The sequence below is a fragment of the Chaetura pelagica genome, unplaced genomic scaffold (assembly GCF_000747805.2).
Source record: "Chaetura pelagica isolate M959 unplaced genomic scaffold, ChaPel_1.0 scaffold17, whole genome shotgun sequence".
Classification (NCBI taxonomy): domain Eukaryota; kingdom Metazoa; phylum Chordata; class Aves; order Apodiformes; family Apodidae; genus Chaetura; species Chaetura pelagica.
Window position 1 is genome coordinate 1198742 of NW_009970726.1, and position 16399 is coordinate 1215140.

At 38.2% G+C, this 16399-nt stretch overlaps 1 protein-coding gene across 1 annotated transcript in view; it reads right to left on the reverse strand.

Moving 5' to 3' along the window:
- Nucleotides 1-16399, reverse strand: part of NEBL (nebulette) — a 90225-nt gene that overhangs the window by 61127 nt on the left and 12699 nt on the right. Inside the window, exons 5-7 of the mRNA XM_010006953.1 lie at nucleotides 13512-13622; nucleotides 5710-5811; nucleotides 3990-4091 (exon numbers count right to left, since the gene is read on the reverse strand). Of these exons, the coding sequence (XP_010005255.1) occupies nucleotides 3990-4091; nucleotides 5710-5811; nucleotides 13512-13622 (315 nt within the window). The remainder of the gene's footprint in view (nucleotides 1-3989; nucleotides 4092-5709; nucleotides 5812-13511; nucleotides 13623-16399) is intronic.

Here is a 16399-nt window from a genome sequence, read left to right on the forward strand (position 1 = left end):
AAACACTATAAGGGGAATACTTCGTATTAGCAGCTCTTTGAAAAAGCTAGTAAAATGTACTAGAAGACATAAAAAAGATATAAATAAGAGTTTGTTTTTAAAAAAAAAGATATGAAAAATAACTAAAATTATACAAAGTATATTCAGCAAATTGACAAGCTTGATGTTTTCACATGGGTTAACACAGTTTCTCCCTTAAATGTGGTTTAAAATCAAGGGAAAGGGGTTACCACATGCTGTGAGTAAATATACTAGTCCTGGGAGCTATTAGTTTGGCTGTTGTCAAAAGCTTTGTTAAATAAATTTAAAAAAAATAAAAATTAAAAAGAGGGTACACTGATTTTCTAGAGCCTTGAGTGCCAGTCAAACATTAACACTATTTTCTTCACTTTGTTTGCCTTCCTGCTTGCCTTGATTGCTTTCTCCCTTCACTACACCCACACTGCTTGACCTCTTCTTGCTCCTATTCTCTATACTCCCTAAATTACCTACCCATATGCACCACATTAAAACATGTTATCATCTTCTCTTCCCATTACATTCATCAGAATTGTCAACTTTGCAAATTTACTGTGAGGGTCAAATAACTAATATTTTACTGCATGTCGCAGCTTACAGATTCATGCTATTAAGGGAGATTATCAACTTTCAGCACAAAAAGTTCATAATGCTCCCAGTTGCTGAGAAACAAATGGAAACCCTAAAAGCCAGAAAGTCTGGAGACAATAAAGAGATCATTAACTTTACTATTTTTTAAATCTTGTAATTGTTACAAGCCTGCTTTACGATCCCTGCGTGAAGAGGACTGACATGACTGACCCACACTGAGGGCTGTTCCTCTCCTACAGCACAGGTGCATTCCTCATCCTGCCCCACCACCCTGCTCTTTGGACACAGGGGTCATCTTCATTATTCTGTGCTCTTGATTTATGATCAGTGTGTCTAAGTGTTATAATGAGTCAAATGATATATAAAAACATTAGACAACTCATGGCCGCTGTCCTTCCTTCAGAGGAGGTGGGGAATTGCTGAGCACACCTCCTCACTGCTGGAAGCAGCCTAGTATTGGCAGGCTCCATGCTGCTGCAGGCAGGCAGGCAGCTGGCAGCACAGCGTCAGCCTCCCTTGCTCGAAGGTACCTGGCCCATCACACACTCTGCCAACAGCCACAACAGTGTAGACTGAGAAGAGAATAAGAGAAGGAAGGATCCCAAAAATTGGGGTCCAGGCCCAGCAGCTGCAGAGTCAGGAGCAGTAAGGTTTAGTAAGAATCTTCTTTATAGGTAAATTGTAAGCAAGCTACATTTAGTCAACTGCTCATCTCTTCCTGCCACACCTTCTGCACTTTTTGGACTCTCTAAAGAAATTAAAATTGCACACCAAATGGTCTCTTCTGCAAAAGGATCTCAACTGCAACTGCTGCCATCCCAGTCCAGGGCAGTGAAGAGACTCTATTACAAAGCTTTTGCAGATGCAGCATGCATTGTCCAAGAGGAAAAGCACATCTAATAAAAATGAGATAAAAAGTGCATTGATGAAGCCTATGATGCAGCTGGCTCAGTACCAGCCTGCAGGACCTCATGATCCAGCTGGTGTGTATTGACTGTTGTGACTGTTGGCCACAACCTCAAGGGTACCAGGCTTAGTGAGATGGAGAGGGCTATCAGAAAGGGATCTGCTTTTGTCCCATTTATGATGAGAGACAGCTGCACGTCCACTAGATTCTGAAATAGGCTGCCACAAAAGGAGCATGCAGACAGCCCCTGGGTAAAAATAAAGGATGCCACACAATAAATGTAGAAATTAACCCTTTTAAAAACCACTAAAGATGTTTGCTAAATGACAGACAGCTCCCTTTCCTATAAGTGGCACAGAGTAGCATAGTTAGCACAGCACTGGGTCTTCCTCAAAAGAACAGGTTGACTTCCAAGCCTGCAAAACTAACAACCTCTTAGCAGACTTGCCCATTTTCTATGTGGAAAACACGAGCTAATTTTTATTCCAAACACGTCACTAACAAAACAATTAAAAAACACACGTATTTTACACTTTTTCCCTTTGCACAGTATTAATGCTTCAAAGTTAATGATGGTCCAGTATGAAACAGGAAATCATGTAGCAGATATCCAAGGACATTTGGTGACTCAATGTCTTGCAAACAGACACTGCACTGTTTTGCAGCTTGTTCTCGGTTACAGATTATTCTCATTTGTCCTAGTTCTAGGGGAGATGTTCACTACCTAGCCAAATGACAAATATTTGTTACACAACAATGATTTTCAGATTGTTCTAGTGTAGACACTACTACACTTGGGGGTTTTTTTCTAGTTGTGGAAAGACTGACTTTGCCTTCTCCAATCAAATGGTGTTATTCTTCTCCTACAGGAGGGCAGAATTTGTTTCTGGGTTTACAAAAGCTCTAAGGGTAGCCTGACAAGATTACTAGTGAGGATTATGTGAGGAACTATGAAAGAACTACTCTAGAAAAATAAAATACTAAAGTATTAAGAGTAGAAGACTCTTATGAGGAAAAGAGGGAATATCTGTGTTTTCAGCTGTTTAATTACATATTAAGAATCCTCAAATTTTTCTTCTTTCCTTTATTTTTTCTTTTCTTTTTTTGAGTCTAATATACACAGAAAATAGTACATAAAAGGTTCCGTTTCAGGGCGAGGGAAAGAGGGTGGTTTACACATCAGGCCAAATTCAGATCCCATTACTCACATTAGCAAGCAGTTACACAAAAGACCTGAGTGACTTCAGTGAGCTTAATCACAGGGTAAAGTTCTCAAACTGAATGAGCAGCAAAATTTGTCTCTAAATTAAATGCAGCTAATATTTTAGAAATCCTAGACAACCTATATTGCAGACGACACAAAGTTGGGTGGCAATGTCGACCTGCTTGAGGGCAAGGAAGCTCTGCAGAAGGGATCTGGACAGGCTTGACCGATGGGCTGAGGCCACTGGCATGAGTTTCAATAAGGCCAAATGTCCGGTCCAGCACTTTGGCCACAACAACCCCCAGCAGTTCTACAGGCTTGGGGAGGAGTGGCTGGAGAGCTGCCCAGCAGAGAGGGACCTGGGGGTGCTGATCGACAGCTGCCTGATCATCAGCTGGCAGTGTGCCCGGGTGGCCAAGAAGGCCAACACCATCCTGACCTGCATCAGGAATAGTGTGGCCAGCAGGACCGGGGAGGTGATCCTGCCCCTCTACTCAGCCTTGGTGAGGCAAACTTGGTAAGTTTTGGGCACTGCAGTAAAGGAAGGACATTGAGGCACTGCAGAGGGTGCAGAGAAGGGCTCCTGGGTTGATTAGGGCTCTGGAGAACAGGTCTTAGGATGAGAGGCTGAGGGAGCTGGGGCTGTTCAGCCTGGAGAAGAGGAGGCTGAGGAGAGACCTCATTGCTCTCTACAACTACCTGAGAGGAGGCTGTGATGAGATGGCTGTTGGTCTCTTCTCTGTAGCGACCAGTGGTAGGACAAGAGGAAATGGGGTCAAGTTGTGCCAGGGGAGGTTCAGATTGGATGTCAGGAAAAAATTATTCACAAAAAGAGTGGTGAGGCAGTGGCACAGGCTGCCCCGAAAGGTGTTGAAGGCACCGTTCCTGGAGGTGTTAAAAAAATGGGTAGACATGGTGTTTCAGGAGATGGTTTAGTGGTTAGGGGTTGTAGGGCAGACGGTTGGACTTTATGATCTTTGAAGGCCTTTTTCATCCTTGATGTTTCTATGATTCTATATAAATATACAATATTTCTACAAAAGATGAGTTGTAACAGTCCGAGTTCATTGTATTTTTGCATTCAAATGTATTCTGTGTTTTTTTATAAGAATCTTAGATTTATCAATCATTGCAATACTACACAAAAAGAGTTTGAGAACCTGAGCTTCATGCGATTAGCAATAATAACCTAAAAATTTAAATATTTTCTTGCATTATGAGGAATGAGATACCTGAATGAAGTCATTGCCAAATGACAGAGAATCTTACTTGGCTTAACAGTTTTGAAACTCCTTTAGCATGTTCAAAATCTGGTCTTCCAAGTACAGCAGGCTCCTTATTCATATCTCCCCTTCCTTTCTTGTACTCAGCCTTAAAAAAGAAATAAATAATATGAATAACTAATACATTGTTTGGGTTTTTTTAATCAAAACATATAAGCATTAAAATGTATCAAATAAGCATTAAAAGTATCGAAATCTATAAGCATTAAAGCAAGTAAAAAAGTCTCATTTAGTGATCTGCATTGACACGACTTTCAGAGCTGTTCTAAACAGCTCCAGAAGAAGGCTTTCTCAGGCTTCAGCTCCCTAACAACATAGTGTTTATTTACTGTAAAACACAATGCACAGCATCCACAAAATTCAACTTTAACCAAATGCATAGTTCAAGCCTGAGAAATACTGTTTTCCCTATCAAGGAAGAATGACTTAAAGAGTGGCTCAGCATTTCTTAGGACAGAGTCTGCAGTTTATACAAGAACATTTGTAGCAGCTGAAGAAACTAGGCTGAGGGGCAACTTTTTTGAAACCTAAGGTCAAATTCCACCCCCAGTTTTACCACTGCAATCTTGCTGGATGTCAGCGAGGTTGCACTGGTGTAACAGAGCGGCATTAGTCCCACAGGGCTGGTGTTACTTGATCTTTCCAGCTGAATTGCCTCCCATGCAAATTGCTGCATTTTCCTCAATGCATTAGAAAACAACACAGATGAACTGACAATAGGTGCTTTGCGGTATCACAAACTAAATTACCCATTGCCTAAAACAGGCTGCTTGCATTACCCAGGGGCTGTGAATCAGTAAAGACACAGCATAACAACAGACTGAGGAAAACAGAAGTCCCAAAGCCACTCCAACTCAAAGAGGACTTGAGCAGCAGTTAGCAAATGTAGGTGTTACACATAAGACTTCGTAGAAGTTCTTGCTTTTCAGAAAATCCTGAATATTCAAAAGGGGAGTCTCAGGTCTCTTTAAACTGCCTGTCCATAGATGCCTGGTCAGTCTCACATGAAACTATTAGCAGATACTTAAAATCTTGACTCGGGGCTTTTAATAGATAGATTGTTGGAGTTGTCTACGATAAAATATTAAACTGCATCACACAGTGCCGCTTCTCCAACTGCTCCTTGACCTATCCATTAGCAGATGTCACGGTAGGAGGGAAAAGAATTTGAGAGGGGAGTTCGGGGAGGAGAGCCCTCATGCAAGGAGCACCGTGTTTGCTCAGCTCTCAGGACAGCGGGGAATTGCATTTCCCAGTCGCTGCCAGACGAGACCGGAGGAGGAAGGGCAGTCCTCGGATTCCAGCTTCACTCGTACTGAAGTGAAAAAAAGCTCGGTATGTCTTCCGGAGTGTAGTATAACATATGAGCATATGCTTTATTTTGAGAATGGTTATCATGAATAAAGCTGAAACAAAACCAGCTTTAGGAAGCTCCACGTTGTCTTTTGATCAATGACCAATAATTGCAAAGAGGATATGTCACACCAAAATAGAACAATGTATGCATACCAAGCAAGGGGCTTAGGGATGTGTTTGTTTTGTTGGAGTTTGGTTTTTTAATCAATCCTCCATATCAGATTTGGGGTTGCTGCTTTTCTGCTCATCACTTTGAGAAATTCAGCAGCATTCTAAATTTTTAGGCTGAAACTGGAATAAATAAAATAACATGTCAAAAAAAATACAAATAGAGTAACAGGAGAACATACATCACTTATTATCTTTGTTATCTCAGTTGCTATCTTTATGTCTGGCCTGTTCAGCACTTCAGTGTATCTGTGAGTATCTTGCACATCCTTCTTATAGGATACCTGTCAAACAAAAAAGAGTTTTGTTTAAAACAAACAAACACAAACAACTGAAGCTTATAAATAATCTTTGAATGACCTATCAACAGAACCATCAAATTCAATAGAACTCTGCCTAATTTATTCCAACACAGTCCTGTTTGACAGGGATTATTTAGTAAGACCCACACACAGGTTAACAGCATAAGGAAGAAACTCAGAAGCATAAAAGACAATATTAAAATGAAAAATTGTTTTGCTTAGGACAGTAGTAAAAAATGAAAGTACTGGAAATAGCCAAATATTATGTTTGATCATCAAATTTCAGAGGTCTTCTTAGAGTGCATCAATTTTTCTACACCGCTTCTTTTTTTTTTTTTAAGAGATAGTAACCGCCCTATGATACTGAGCAGCCTAGCAGGCTGCAGCAACACCGAACAGAAACTGTAACTCTACCACGGTGAACATCCCCCTCAGTAATAGGCAGCCGCCTAGCTGGTATGTAACTCAATGACACAGCTCCACCCCAGCATCCCCCACTCCCCACAACTCCACTTATCTGCTCCTTTACAAAATCATGGGAACAAGCAAGCTGAGTGTTCCAGCATGTGGAGTATAAGCCTGAATCCTTCTGTTTGTGCAAAAGCCACTACTATAATAAATGAGCTCAGAAAACTGGCCAGAAAGCTAAACCACAGGTAGGAGAGTCCAAACATTCTCCACTTAGCAAAGCAATCACAGGAACAGCCTAGACCTCGGGGACGTTACAGAGCTCCGAGACTACAAGTTATCTTTCTTCTCCCTCTTCCAGGTCTGCATACTTTTTCCTCTCCCTTGCTGTAGCACATGTGCAAATCGAAGCCGATTTCCAAGAGCTGTCAAAGTGAATGATTCTGAATTATTAAGAAAATTGTCCCCGGTATTCAAAAGTGTCTGACAAACTGAAGTTTCAGGCAAAAGTTAAACAACATAAAATAAAAGTCTACAGGAAATGGAAAGTATCTCATTATTTCCTGCTTTACTGGATAGTCTTTTAGATTTTCTTCTGTTGTTTAATGAAGTTAATCAAGTTCTCAAGGTTGTATTTCACCATATGAAATTTGTATTTCACCAAGAAAGTCCTGAGCTTGAAGATTCACTTATAACCCCTGGATCTAGCTCCCATGTCCAATGAAAAGTTTTACTTGGGGTACAATGCAATAAACTCATAAACTGCAGCACACAACAGCAACCAGAATTTATAGAAATGTTATTGTAGAAAGAAAGGAAAAAAAACTTTTTTAATGTTACAGGCAATAGGAAAGTAATTTTATGTCCATATGGCTTCAGCTAAATAGACAGGCTAAATAAGCTTCACTGTTGGCCACTTGCCCAAAAATAGATGTTACAATTTTTCACCTACAATGCGTGACACACAAGTGTAACTACTTCTAAAATAAATAAATAAATAAGTACATAGGATGTATTAATACAGTCCAAAGTATAACCCACCAAGAAAATAGAAACTGTTTCTTACAGCTTGTTAAAACCACTCAAAGATAGGCTTTGGTGAGGTTTAGATTTCCTCTGTTTTATTAGGAAACTGGATGTACAGATAAGCATTTTCAATTCAAGGCTTTACATGAATTTAGCTAATTATATGCTGTTCATCCTAATGACCACATGAGGTGAGGTGAAAACCACAAAGGCAGCAGAAACAGGTTTCTGAATAGCACCCTATCATCCATGTAAATTGCAAATTAAAGGCCGGCATATGTGCTCAAAATAGAAATTAGGAATGGAGTGGATTTAGCAACAGAGAATCAAGAACAGTGGTGATAAAGTTGAAGAAATGTGGTCACTTATTGCTCCCAAATGACATGACCATATAGTACACGAAATAATGGATTGTGGTTAATTTCAAGGGGGAAAGGAGGGGGCAATAAGACAGTGACAGTCCTTTATATTTCACCATTTTCAATTATATTAGATGCAAGGCCAATTGCTATAGCTTTCCCTGAGTGAATTATTATTCGTCCTGCACCTAAACTAGTATACCTATTACTTATGTCTGAGGGAAAGTCATCTAGCATTTTACAAATGTGTGCAATATATATTTGCTCCATTCTGCGGCTTGTCATACTCTGCTGAGAATAAAAATGTTATGCAGCAGAACAGTAGTTTGTCAGAGGTAGGCCAAAGAGAAGAAAAAATATGTTTCCCATTTCCTGAATAACCTCAATCCCTGGATGCTGACCCTTTCCCATTGGGACACTGTGCTGGCCTCCATTACACAGCTGCTATTCTGTTCCATCTAGCGATTTTTGAAATTTATTTTTTTATATAGTGCTATGTTAGAAGAGTAAAACCAGAGCTATTCCAGGAGTGCAGGAGAACAGATGCAGACAGGGCCAAGCAACAAGCTCGGTGCATATGCATCCATGGGCACCGAGAAGATGGGAAGTGGAGAAGCCTACCAGAGGACAGCTGGGAAAGCAAAGCCTGGTCAAGAAACGAAAGAAAACAGCAGAAGCACCCAGGGAATGGGACATATTTTCTTCTGAGTTGGTTCAGCTTCTTACCAAAAGGCTCAAACCCTGACTGGAACCTCCAGGCATTACACGATGCCCTTATTCAATCTTCAGTTCAAAGGGTTGCTCAGACTCTACTAAAAACATCAACAAAGGCTCAAGAATTAATCCTTTTTATGAGGACCACAGGCCTACAAAAGATCTGCACAAACAGGCTTTTGCATAGGAAAACGTACCTGAGTACTGACAAGAGCAGCAGTGTAAATGCAGAGTTAGAGCAGGCCAGTGGGAAATGTCAGCAAGAAAGAAGCTGGGACCAAAAGGTGAAAAAAAATTTACTATCTCTAGTTTTGGAGCAACAAATAGAAAATTACAAATACCAACTAAATTTCAAGTGATTTTCTACCTTTATTTGAAATAACATTAAAAACTGATTACATTGTTGAATATTTTTTTTTAACTGTGATAATCTGAAGAAAAGCTATTTCTCATCTTTAATCCCAAATGTGATTACTTTCTCTGACTTGCCAGTAGTTTCTGCAAAGCATTGGAAATATTCAAGGCTTGCTCATAGTTAGTAAACTAATTGTAAAAGGGCCAAACCTTCAGCTCTTATGAAAAGGCATAGGGTCCAATGAGAATAAACATGCTCATCTATTTACTCCAGCTGAGGGTCCTAAAGATGCTTCACCTGTCATGGCAGAGCCAGTGCATTGGAATGTATGACAGTGCTGCAAAGTAAACAGATTTCTAACAAGGCTAAAAAACACCTCAGGTTGTCAATCAACAAATGGAAACTTCCACTACATGGTGACCCAAGCATACCTAGGTTTAAATGACTCAGACCTTTCTTCAGTCTTTTCTCTTCTCCGCTATTCCAATTTCGAAATTATTCCAAGCTATAGGTAATAAATTATTAAAATATGCACAAGTAGCTATGAACACATTTTTCTCTCTTGAGATGCACATACAGACGTCAGCAAGGAGCTGGGCACACCCATCTGCAAGACAATTTGTCTCTTATTGTTCATCCCTGCTTAGTATTTTCTAAGACCTGCAAGTCCACTAACTAATGGCCTGTCAGCTGTGTCTCTGCCCCCTTTTCTCTCATCTGCACTTGGGGTCCATCAACACTAAGAAAATGACTAGCTGGTGACAATCACCATTGCCAACAGCTCTTCTGATCCCCACTCAAATGGTGTTGAAAACTGTTTCCCGGCTCATGTAGAAGAGACAAACACATTTCTGGCCCATTACAGATTGATGCAGTCATCCTTTCCAGTAATGGGCTTGAAAATTGATTGGTCCCAATTACATCAGGAGTAAACACATCATTTTCAACACGGGTTGGAAGTGGTCCAGGGGGAGCTGCTGTTGACAACCACTGTCAGCAGAAAGTTAGTCAGCAGAAGGTGATTTTTCTAATGGTGATGCTGAACAGAAAGCCAGGAGAAGCTTCACTTCAACATAATCTGCATCAAACAAACACCGACATTTTGGTATGTTATTGATGGTGTTTAATCACATCATGTTTAAGATCTGCTGATTTGGTCTTATCAGAAAGAATGTAAATGGATTTTGCATTAATTGTGGCTGCACAATATCCTGAACACACACACACAAAAAAAGGTTACTCCTAAGGCAATATAGACTTCTTAAATATTCAAATTTAGATGGTCAGTGAAACATCGTAAATTACCACTGCAAAAAGAATACAGACACACCAAGTTTGCTCAACAATCAAGCAGCACTGCTTCATACATAAGCCTAAGAGAAAGGATACCAGGGCTGTAACCTCAGATCTGCAAACTGCCTTTTAAATGTCCACCTTTAGTTTATTGTAGTTTTCTTATTTGTAAATTTGGAACACCACTTCCTTATTTCATACAATGTAATGGTGTGAGAAGAATCACTAATTTTAACCAAGCAGAACATATAAATTGCATATAAATTGCATATAAATACTTAACACTGTTTTGCTATTCATAATGCCCAGTGACAGGCCAGGCCATGGACCAGACAAAACTGGGATCCATAGCTTTTAGTACGCTCATCAAACACCATATGCAGCTTTTACACCCAGGTATGATGCAACAAGTGTTTTCTTAGCTTTAGAAACTTAATTGTCATGATATTTCACTGTTCAATTACTTTCTTCTGTCCATTTGATCCTCAGCTACACATAAGGCAAACCACTATTTTGCGACCTGTTGTCTTTCTAAGAAGCACCACCCAATTTTATTCCCAAGTTTGGAAACTTCCAGATGAGCTAATGACACCAGCCAAGCAGGGGCATAAAGTAGGCTGATGGTCCCTACTCCACTTTCTCCAAATGCCTTTGAATGCCAAAGTCACAGAATTAACACAAAAACATTTAGAGAAAAGTACTCTGGTTTGGATAAGCATGCATTTGTTCAAGTATTATGCAGTATTTAAATTGTTGTTCAAGTAAATACTCTATCATTTTAAAAGTCACTTTTGTTCTTTTGAGAGCAATTTTCTTCAGTCTTAAGTATGAAGAAGAGAAAAATGTTTTTCTTACACATGATCACATTGTTCAGGAGATTTTACAGTACTTTCCTATTATGCAGCTTCAGCCCACGCTTATCCAGCACATTAATGATATTCAAAGTGGTGTGAAGGCCTACAGTACATGACAGTTTCCAAATGTCAGCACAAACGTATTGTAAGTTGAATACAGTCTTAATTTTTTAAGGAAATTTCACATTTCACAGAGTTGAGTATAAATGTCAGCCTTATTTTAAGGCTGAGTAAATAGTCTCAAATACATCCTAATCCTATTAGATGCAAACTCTGCATGTAAAGGTTGAATTGAGTTGGCAGAGCATTGTAGGTAAACTGGCATTCTGCTCCCATAGGTACACTGTACTGAGTGGTGGATAAAAGAGCTTTGTCCTTCTATTCTCCCTGTAGTTTCCCTCCTTTTTCCCTGCATTTTCAAATCTGTGATTCTGCAAATAGCTTGAAATAGTTCAGAAAGAATAGTGTTCCACGTTTGGGATGCTTGCTACTCCATGTTCTGAATCAAAGATGAAAACTCACGTGGGTCCTAATTAAACCTGTACTTACTAAACAAGAAATCCACAGATATCACCATGGTGCCCAAACAATTACCCGCAGGAGCTGTGTAACTCTGCTGAACAATAACTGGACTTAGATAACAGGCTCCTTTATGCCCAATAAAGATACATCCCATTGCACTGTAGTTCCCCATAAGCAACCAGAAAGAATCTGATCTTAAACAGATGAACTCCCTGTTAGAGTTTTCTGTTGGATACGGAGGGTTTCTTTGATTTTTTTGAAGCTTGCTCAGGCTGAAAATAATTTCCTTCATATTTTTTCATTATTTTTAACATGCTGTTAAAAGTTCTCATTTATCACAACATCCTTCCCTCCTTTATTTGCCTTCATTTCCTTTTTTTTTTTTTTCTTGCTTGCTTTATGGGTGAAAGATGAAACAACTGAACTTCATTTACTCACATCTGTACCCTGCTTTCCTTAATTCTGTTAGCAGGTGATGTACAGCTGTAGAAGGGGAATGAATTTGCACCAGCACGCTAATCCTCAAGCCATGATGAATTTGATTCAAGGACTCATCTCGTATTCCTCCTGGTCCCACCACCTTCTCTGAGAGGGACTCCCATCTCTTGTCCCAACATTATTTCCTTCCCTAGCAGTCCACCATCATTCCTACTGCTAGATAAATACACTTCTTGCTTATGGGGAGAGAAGTTTGCATTTCCAGCTCCTACCCTCTGTTAGTCTGACATCCTGATGCTTCCAACAGCAGATGGATGGAGTTTGACAGGAAGAGGGAATTCTGTAATCAAGGCAGGTTGCAAATTACTGCTGGGAGTTCCAGTGCAGGTATTTCCCAGCAGAAGAAAAAGTTATCCTTCAAACATAATGCTTCCCTGAAGTTTTCCAGCAGCCTTTTAATCAGCGGCCAGCTGTCAAGATTCTGCACACATGGACATACATCTAACACTGACATTTAGCTTTCAGCCTACATAACCTAAGAGTGTTTGTTACACTGTCAGTAGGGAAGATAGGGTAAATTTAAGTTAATTCAAAATAAACACCCCAGCTTCTTTTTTGGCATTGTTAGCAGCAAACAAATATGCCATTTACCAGAGAAAACAGTTATAAAACCACATACCTACCCAGCTTGACTTGCTTACCTAAGAATCATAGCTTTAAAGGTACTTACATGTCAGCTGCTCTTACTGGTGTTGTGTACCCTTTAAAATTACCTTACTATTTTAGCCAGTCTTCCCCTAGAATTTACTTTTCTCATAAATGAGCTTTTACAAAACCTGAGACATTCTTCTTCAAACTCGTGTTTGCATAATTCAAGAAATTAATCTTGGTAATATTTCTACCCCTAGCAAGGGTGCATTGAGTTAGTATAAGCTAGCTCAACCATGAAATCAAACCTGACTTGAAACTAGTAAAAAATGTAAATCTGTTACTAAGCTTTTATATTGTGAAAGAACTTCAAGAAAGTTAAGAAGCAGCTGGAAAAAAAAGAAAAAAAAAAAAAAGGGGGGGGGGCAAAAAAAAAAAAGGCAGTAACTTTAATAATAAATTATTTAAGCAAAACTACAAGAATAAATACTTTGATCAATGGCAAAAAGTAATGCCAGGCATGAAATTTATGGCTCAGATCCTGTAAAATAAGACAAAAATTGTTCTTTAGAACTCTTTTGATATGTACTTATGAGATGGGAAATTATTCATGTTCATAAAAGTATGAGAAAGCAGGGCAAAAACAGCCTCCTTCTCTCCTCTAAATAGAAGCCCTGAAGAACTGCCCAAATGTCGATAGTGGAAGACACTGAAACCATGCTGGTCCTCATGTAAACAAAGAGCTTTATATACCTTTAAAGCACAAGTAACTACACATTAATTCAAAAAACCTTTGTTACTTCATTTCAAACTGATAGCACTTAATAACAATTACTACTAATAAACTAAATACCAAAACTGTCCAATGCAGTTTAGAATAAAAGTCACACACCATTACTCATAGTACATTCTAAGCACTAATCATGTCCCAAATTACTTCAGAGCAAATAATGTAAAAAAATACCAATTAATGAAATATTAAAATATTCCATGCCCCTTTCATTACATTTAGCTATAATATCTACCCAAAACAACTGAAGTAATTTCAGATGGGGAAGCACTTACTTCACTCTGGTATTTATTGACTTCCATTGCATGCTTAATATCTGGAGGCTCTTTCATATGTGCATAATCTGAAGTTCCTTTCTCAGCATCATGTTTTTGTTTATAGAGAACCTGGAAAGAGCAATATTATACTTCTGTGACCTCGGCAGAGCAAGTATAATAATATGAGCTGGGTTAAACCTTGTGTTGCAGTGTGCCTGTATTCAGGAAGAAATGCAATAAATAATTAAGCTCCTTAATGGAACCAGAACCCTGAAACAAGAGCAGCTTTTACCCAAAACAGAGACATATGAGGCACAGTCAGCAGAGAGATTTCTCATTCTGCTATTGCAGCAGACGTATTAGTAGATGGAGGACGAAAAATAAATGCACAGAAAACCTTAACAAGGTGAGAAGACAGCCCAGGGAAAAGCATAAAGTAAAGATTTTTTTGCTCAAAACACACTTGAACCTACCAGCTAAGTAAATATTTCCTCAGGTTTCCTGTTTTCAGGAAGAAAAAAAAACAAACCAAAAAAAATAATTGTGCATTCCTCATAAACAAACACATTTCCATGAAATAGTCAGAGCCCAAACATCTATTTCTTCCACTGTTAGAAAATTATTAGCACAATACACATTTTTACTAGACCCTAGGTTGACAAAGAAAAATAATATTTACATTCAATTGTCATCATGGTAAAGGAAAATAGAATTGGATTGTGAGTATATAAACAAATTTATTTTTATAATAGTAACTGAGCTCAATCAAGCTTTCACTGTACTGTGTTTACTTACATATACACACACTCACACACTAAAACTGCCTGAAACGCAAGCTTAGCCTTACACTAAGAAAATTCACCAGGTTTTGATGCCTGAAGTAGGAGCAAGCATCAAGAAAACTAATTTTCTAATAGGTCTCAGAAGTAAGCATTAAAATAATTCCCAAGAAAACAGCAAATACTAAATAAGATTGAAAGCTGATCAGGAGAAAAAGGATTTGAAACTAAAAACACTGATACCAATAAAAGAATACTGTGAAAGTTTTGGGAGAACTCTTCACGGCAGTGATTCAGGCTCTTTTAACACAGGATAGTAGAACTGTGAGAAACCGTTGTATCTGTTTGTGTTTAAAGCATCTGAGTCACAGTTCAGGGTGCTCAAGGCAATAAATTAGTATCTGCCCTGACCATCTCAGATTATAAGATGACATATAGGGTGAGACACTCAGACAAAAATGTGGGAGGTTTTTTTGCACTGCTACGATATGAACGAAAGTATCAAATTAGGAAACTCAAATTGTGCCATTGCTTTATACAGTGTAAATCCAACATGATCAGGTCTCTGGGGAAACAAATATAACTTAAATTGAAACAAAAAAAATATATATTAATGCCCTATACTGATTACATCTTACAACTGGCAAAACAAATATTCTTGAATAAGACTGAAGTATCATTAACAAATGATTACCTGCAAAAGTGTAATTACTATACAGACATACACTACAAAAACTATTTTGCTACTTCAGCTTCATATTGTCACTGTCAAGATGTTCCCCTCTTGGTGCCATTTTGAGAAGCAGAATCATACAGCTGTTTCCAAAATCTACTAATTTACAGATATTTTATTATATTACCATTTTGCTGGTTCAACGACTATGTTTTTTCTGATGGTGAATGGGCTGTGTAACCAAGATACCAAAAAAACACAACACATCAACCCCAACATGAGAAAACTAGCAGCAATTGTAATTGAGTATCCACCACCTTGGGAAAATATGATTGTTTCTTTAGCTCCATAGGAGTACGAATCTTCAACTTACTATTTGACAGCTGTGTTCTTCCTATCTTTACACGTTATTGTTACTAAATGACTTAAGTAACCTTGAAGCAATCACAGGCTAGGAGGAGTTCAATAGCTGTCTAGCTTAGTTTTGGACAGCTTAGCACAGAACTATTCCCAGATCTGTAAATCAGTTCCAAGGAAGCATGAAAAAAATAGTATTATTTCATCAATATTCTTAGAAATATTATTTTACGTATTACCATGTGCACATTTACTTCTCATGTCATGTTAATTTTCAAGTTTTAGCTAAATTGAATTTTCTTTATCAAATTTACGTATGAAACTTCTCTACAGAGAGACCAAGTATTATAGGTCACTGATGTAACCTCTACTCTGCAGTGGAACCATTTATTGAGTCCAGAAATAAAAGGCAATTATTTAAGTAGGTAAGACTTCAGATTGAACTAATTTGTAAGTACTCATTTTTTATTTTTCTTATCTCTCTTGTATACCCCTGTGTCAATAGGAAGCTGCATTAAGGAAGGCTTTGTGCTCTTTAAATTTAACTCTGACTGACCCTCTGTTTTGGAATACTTTAAACACTATTAAATTTTAATTCTTATAATTTCTTCATAGTCCGTAAGCTGAGCTCTGAACTTAAAATCCAAAATTTTGTAGGAGGAAATGGTCAAGAACACAGAAAATGCCATTTTAATCTCTAGACAGAGAATTAGATTATCCAATGTATTTGTGTAAAACAAAACTAGGGAAGTATGGGATACTAATACCTGCTACCATAAAAAAAAGGAAATCTTGAACATAAGATTTAGTAACATAAAAAACTATGAAGAATTACATAAAACAGTCTGAAAATGTGTAATATTATTGTAAAGGTTGCAATAAACCACAAAAATAACTTTAGCATAATAAAATATATATATGAAGGTAAACGGTGAAGAAAAACTCTGAGATTTTCTCTGGAAGTTGAAAATATAGTTTAAGATTCACTTGGCTCACCATCTTTAAAAACAAACAGAAAACACTGTTGTGTGTTGACATACAGTTACTATTTGAGATATTGCCCTGTGCAAAGGAGAAAATTAAACTGCCTTCAGTTT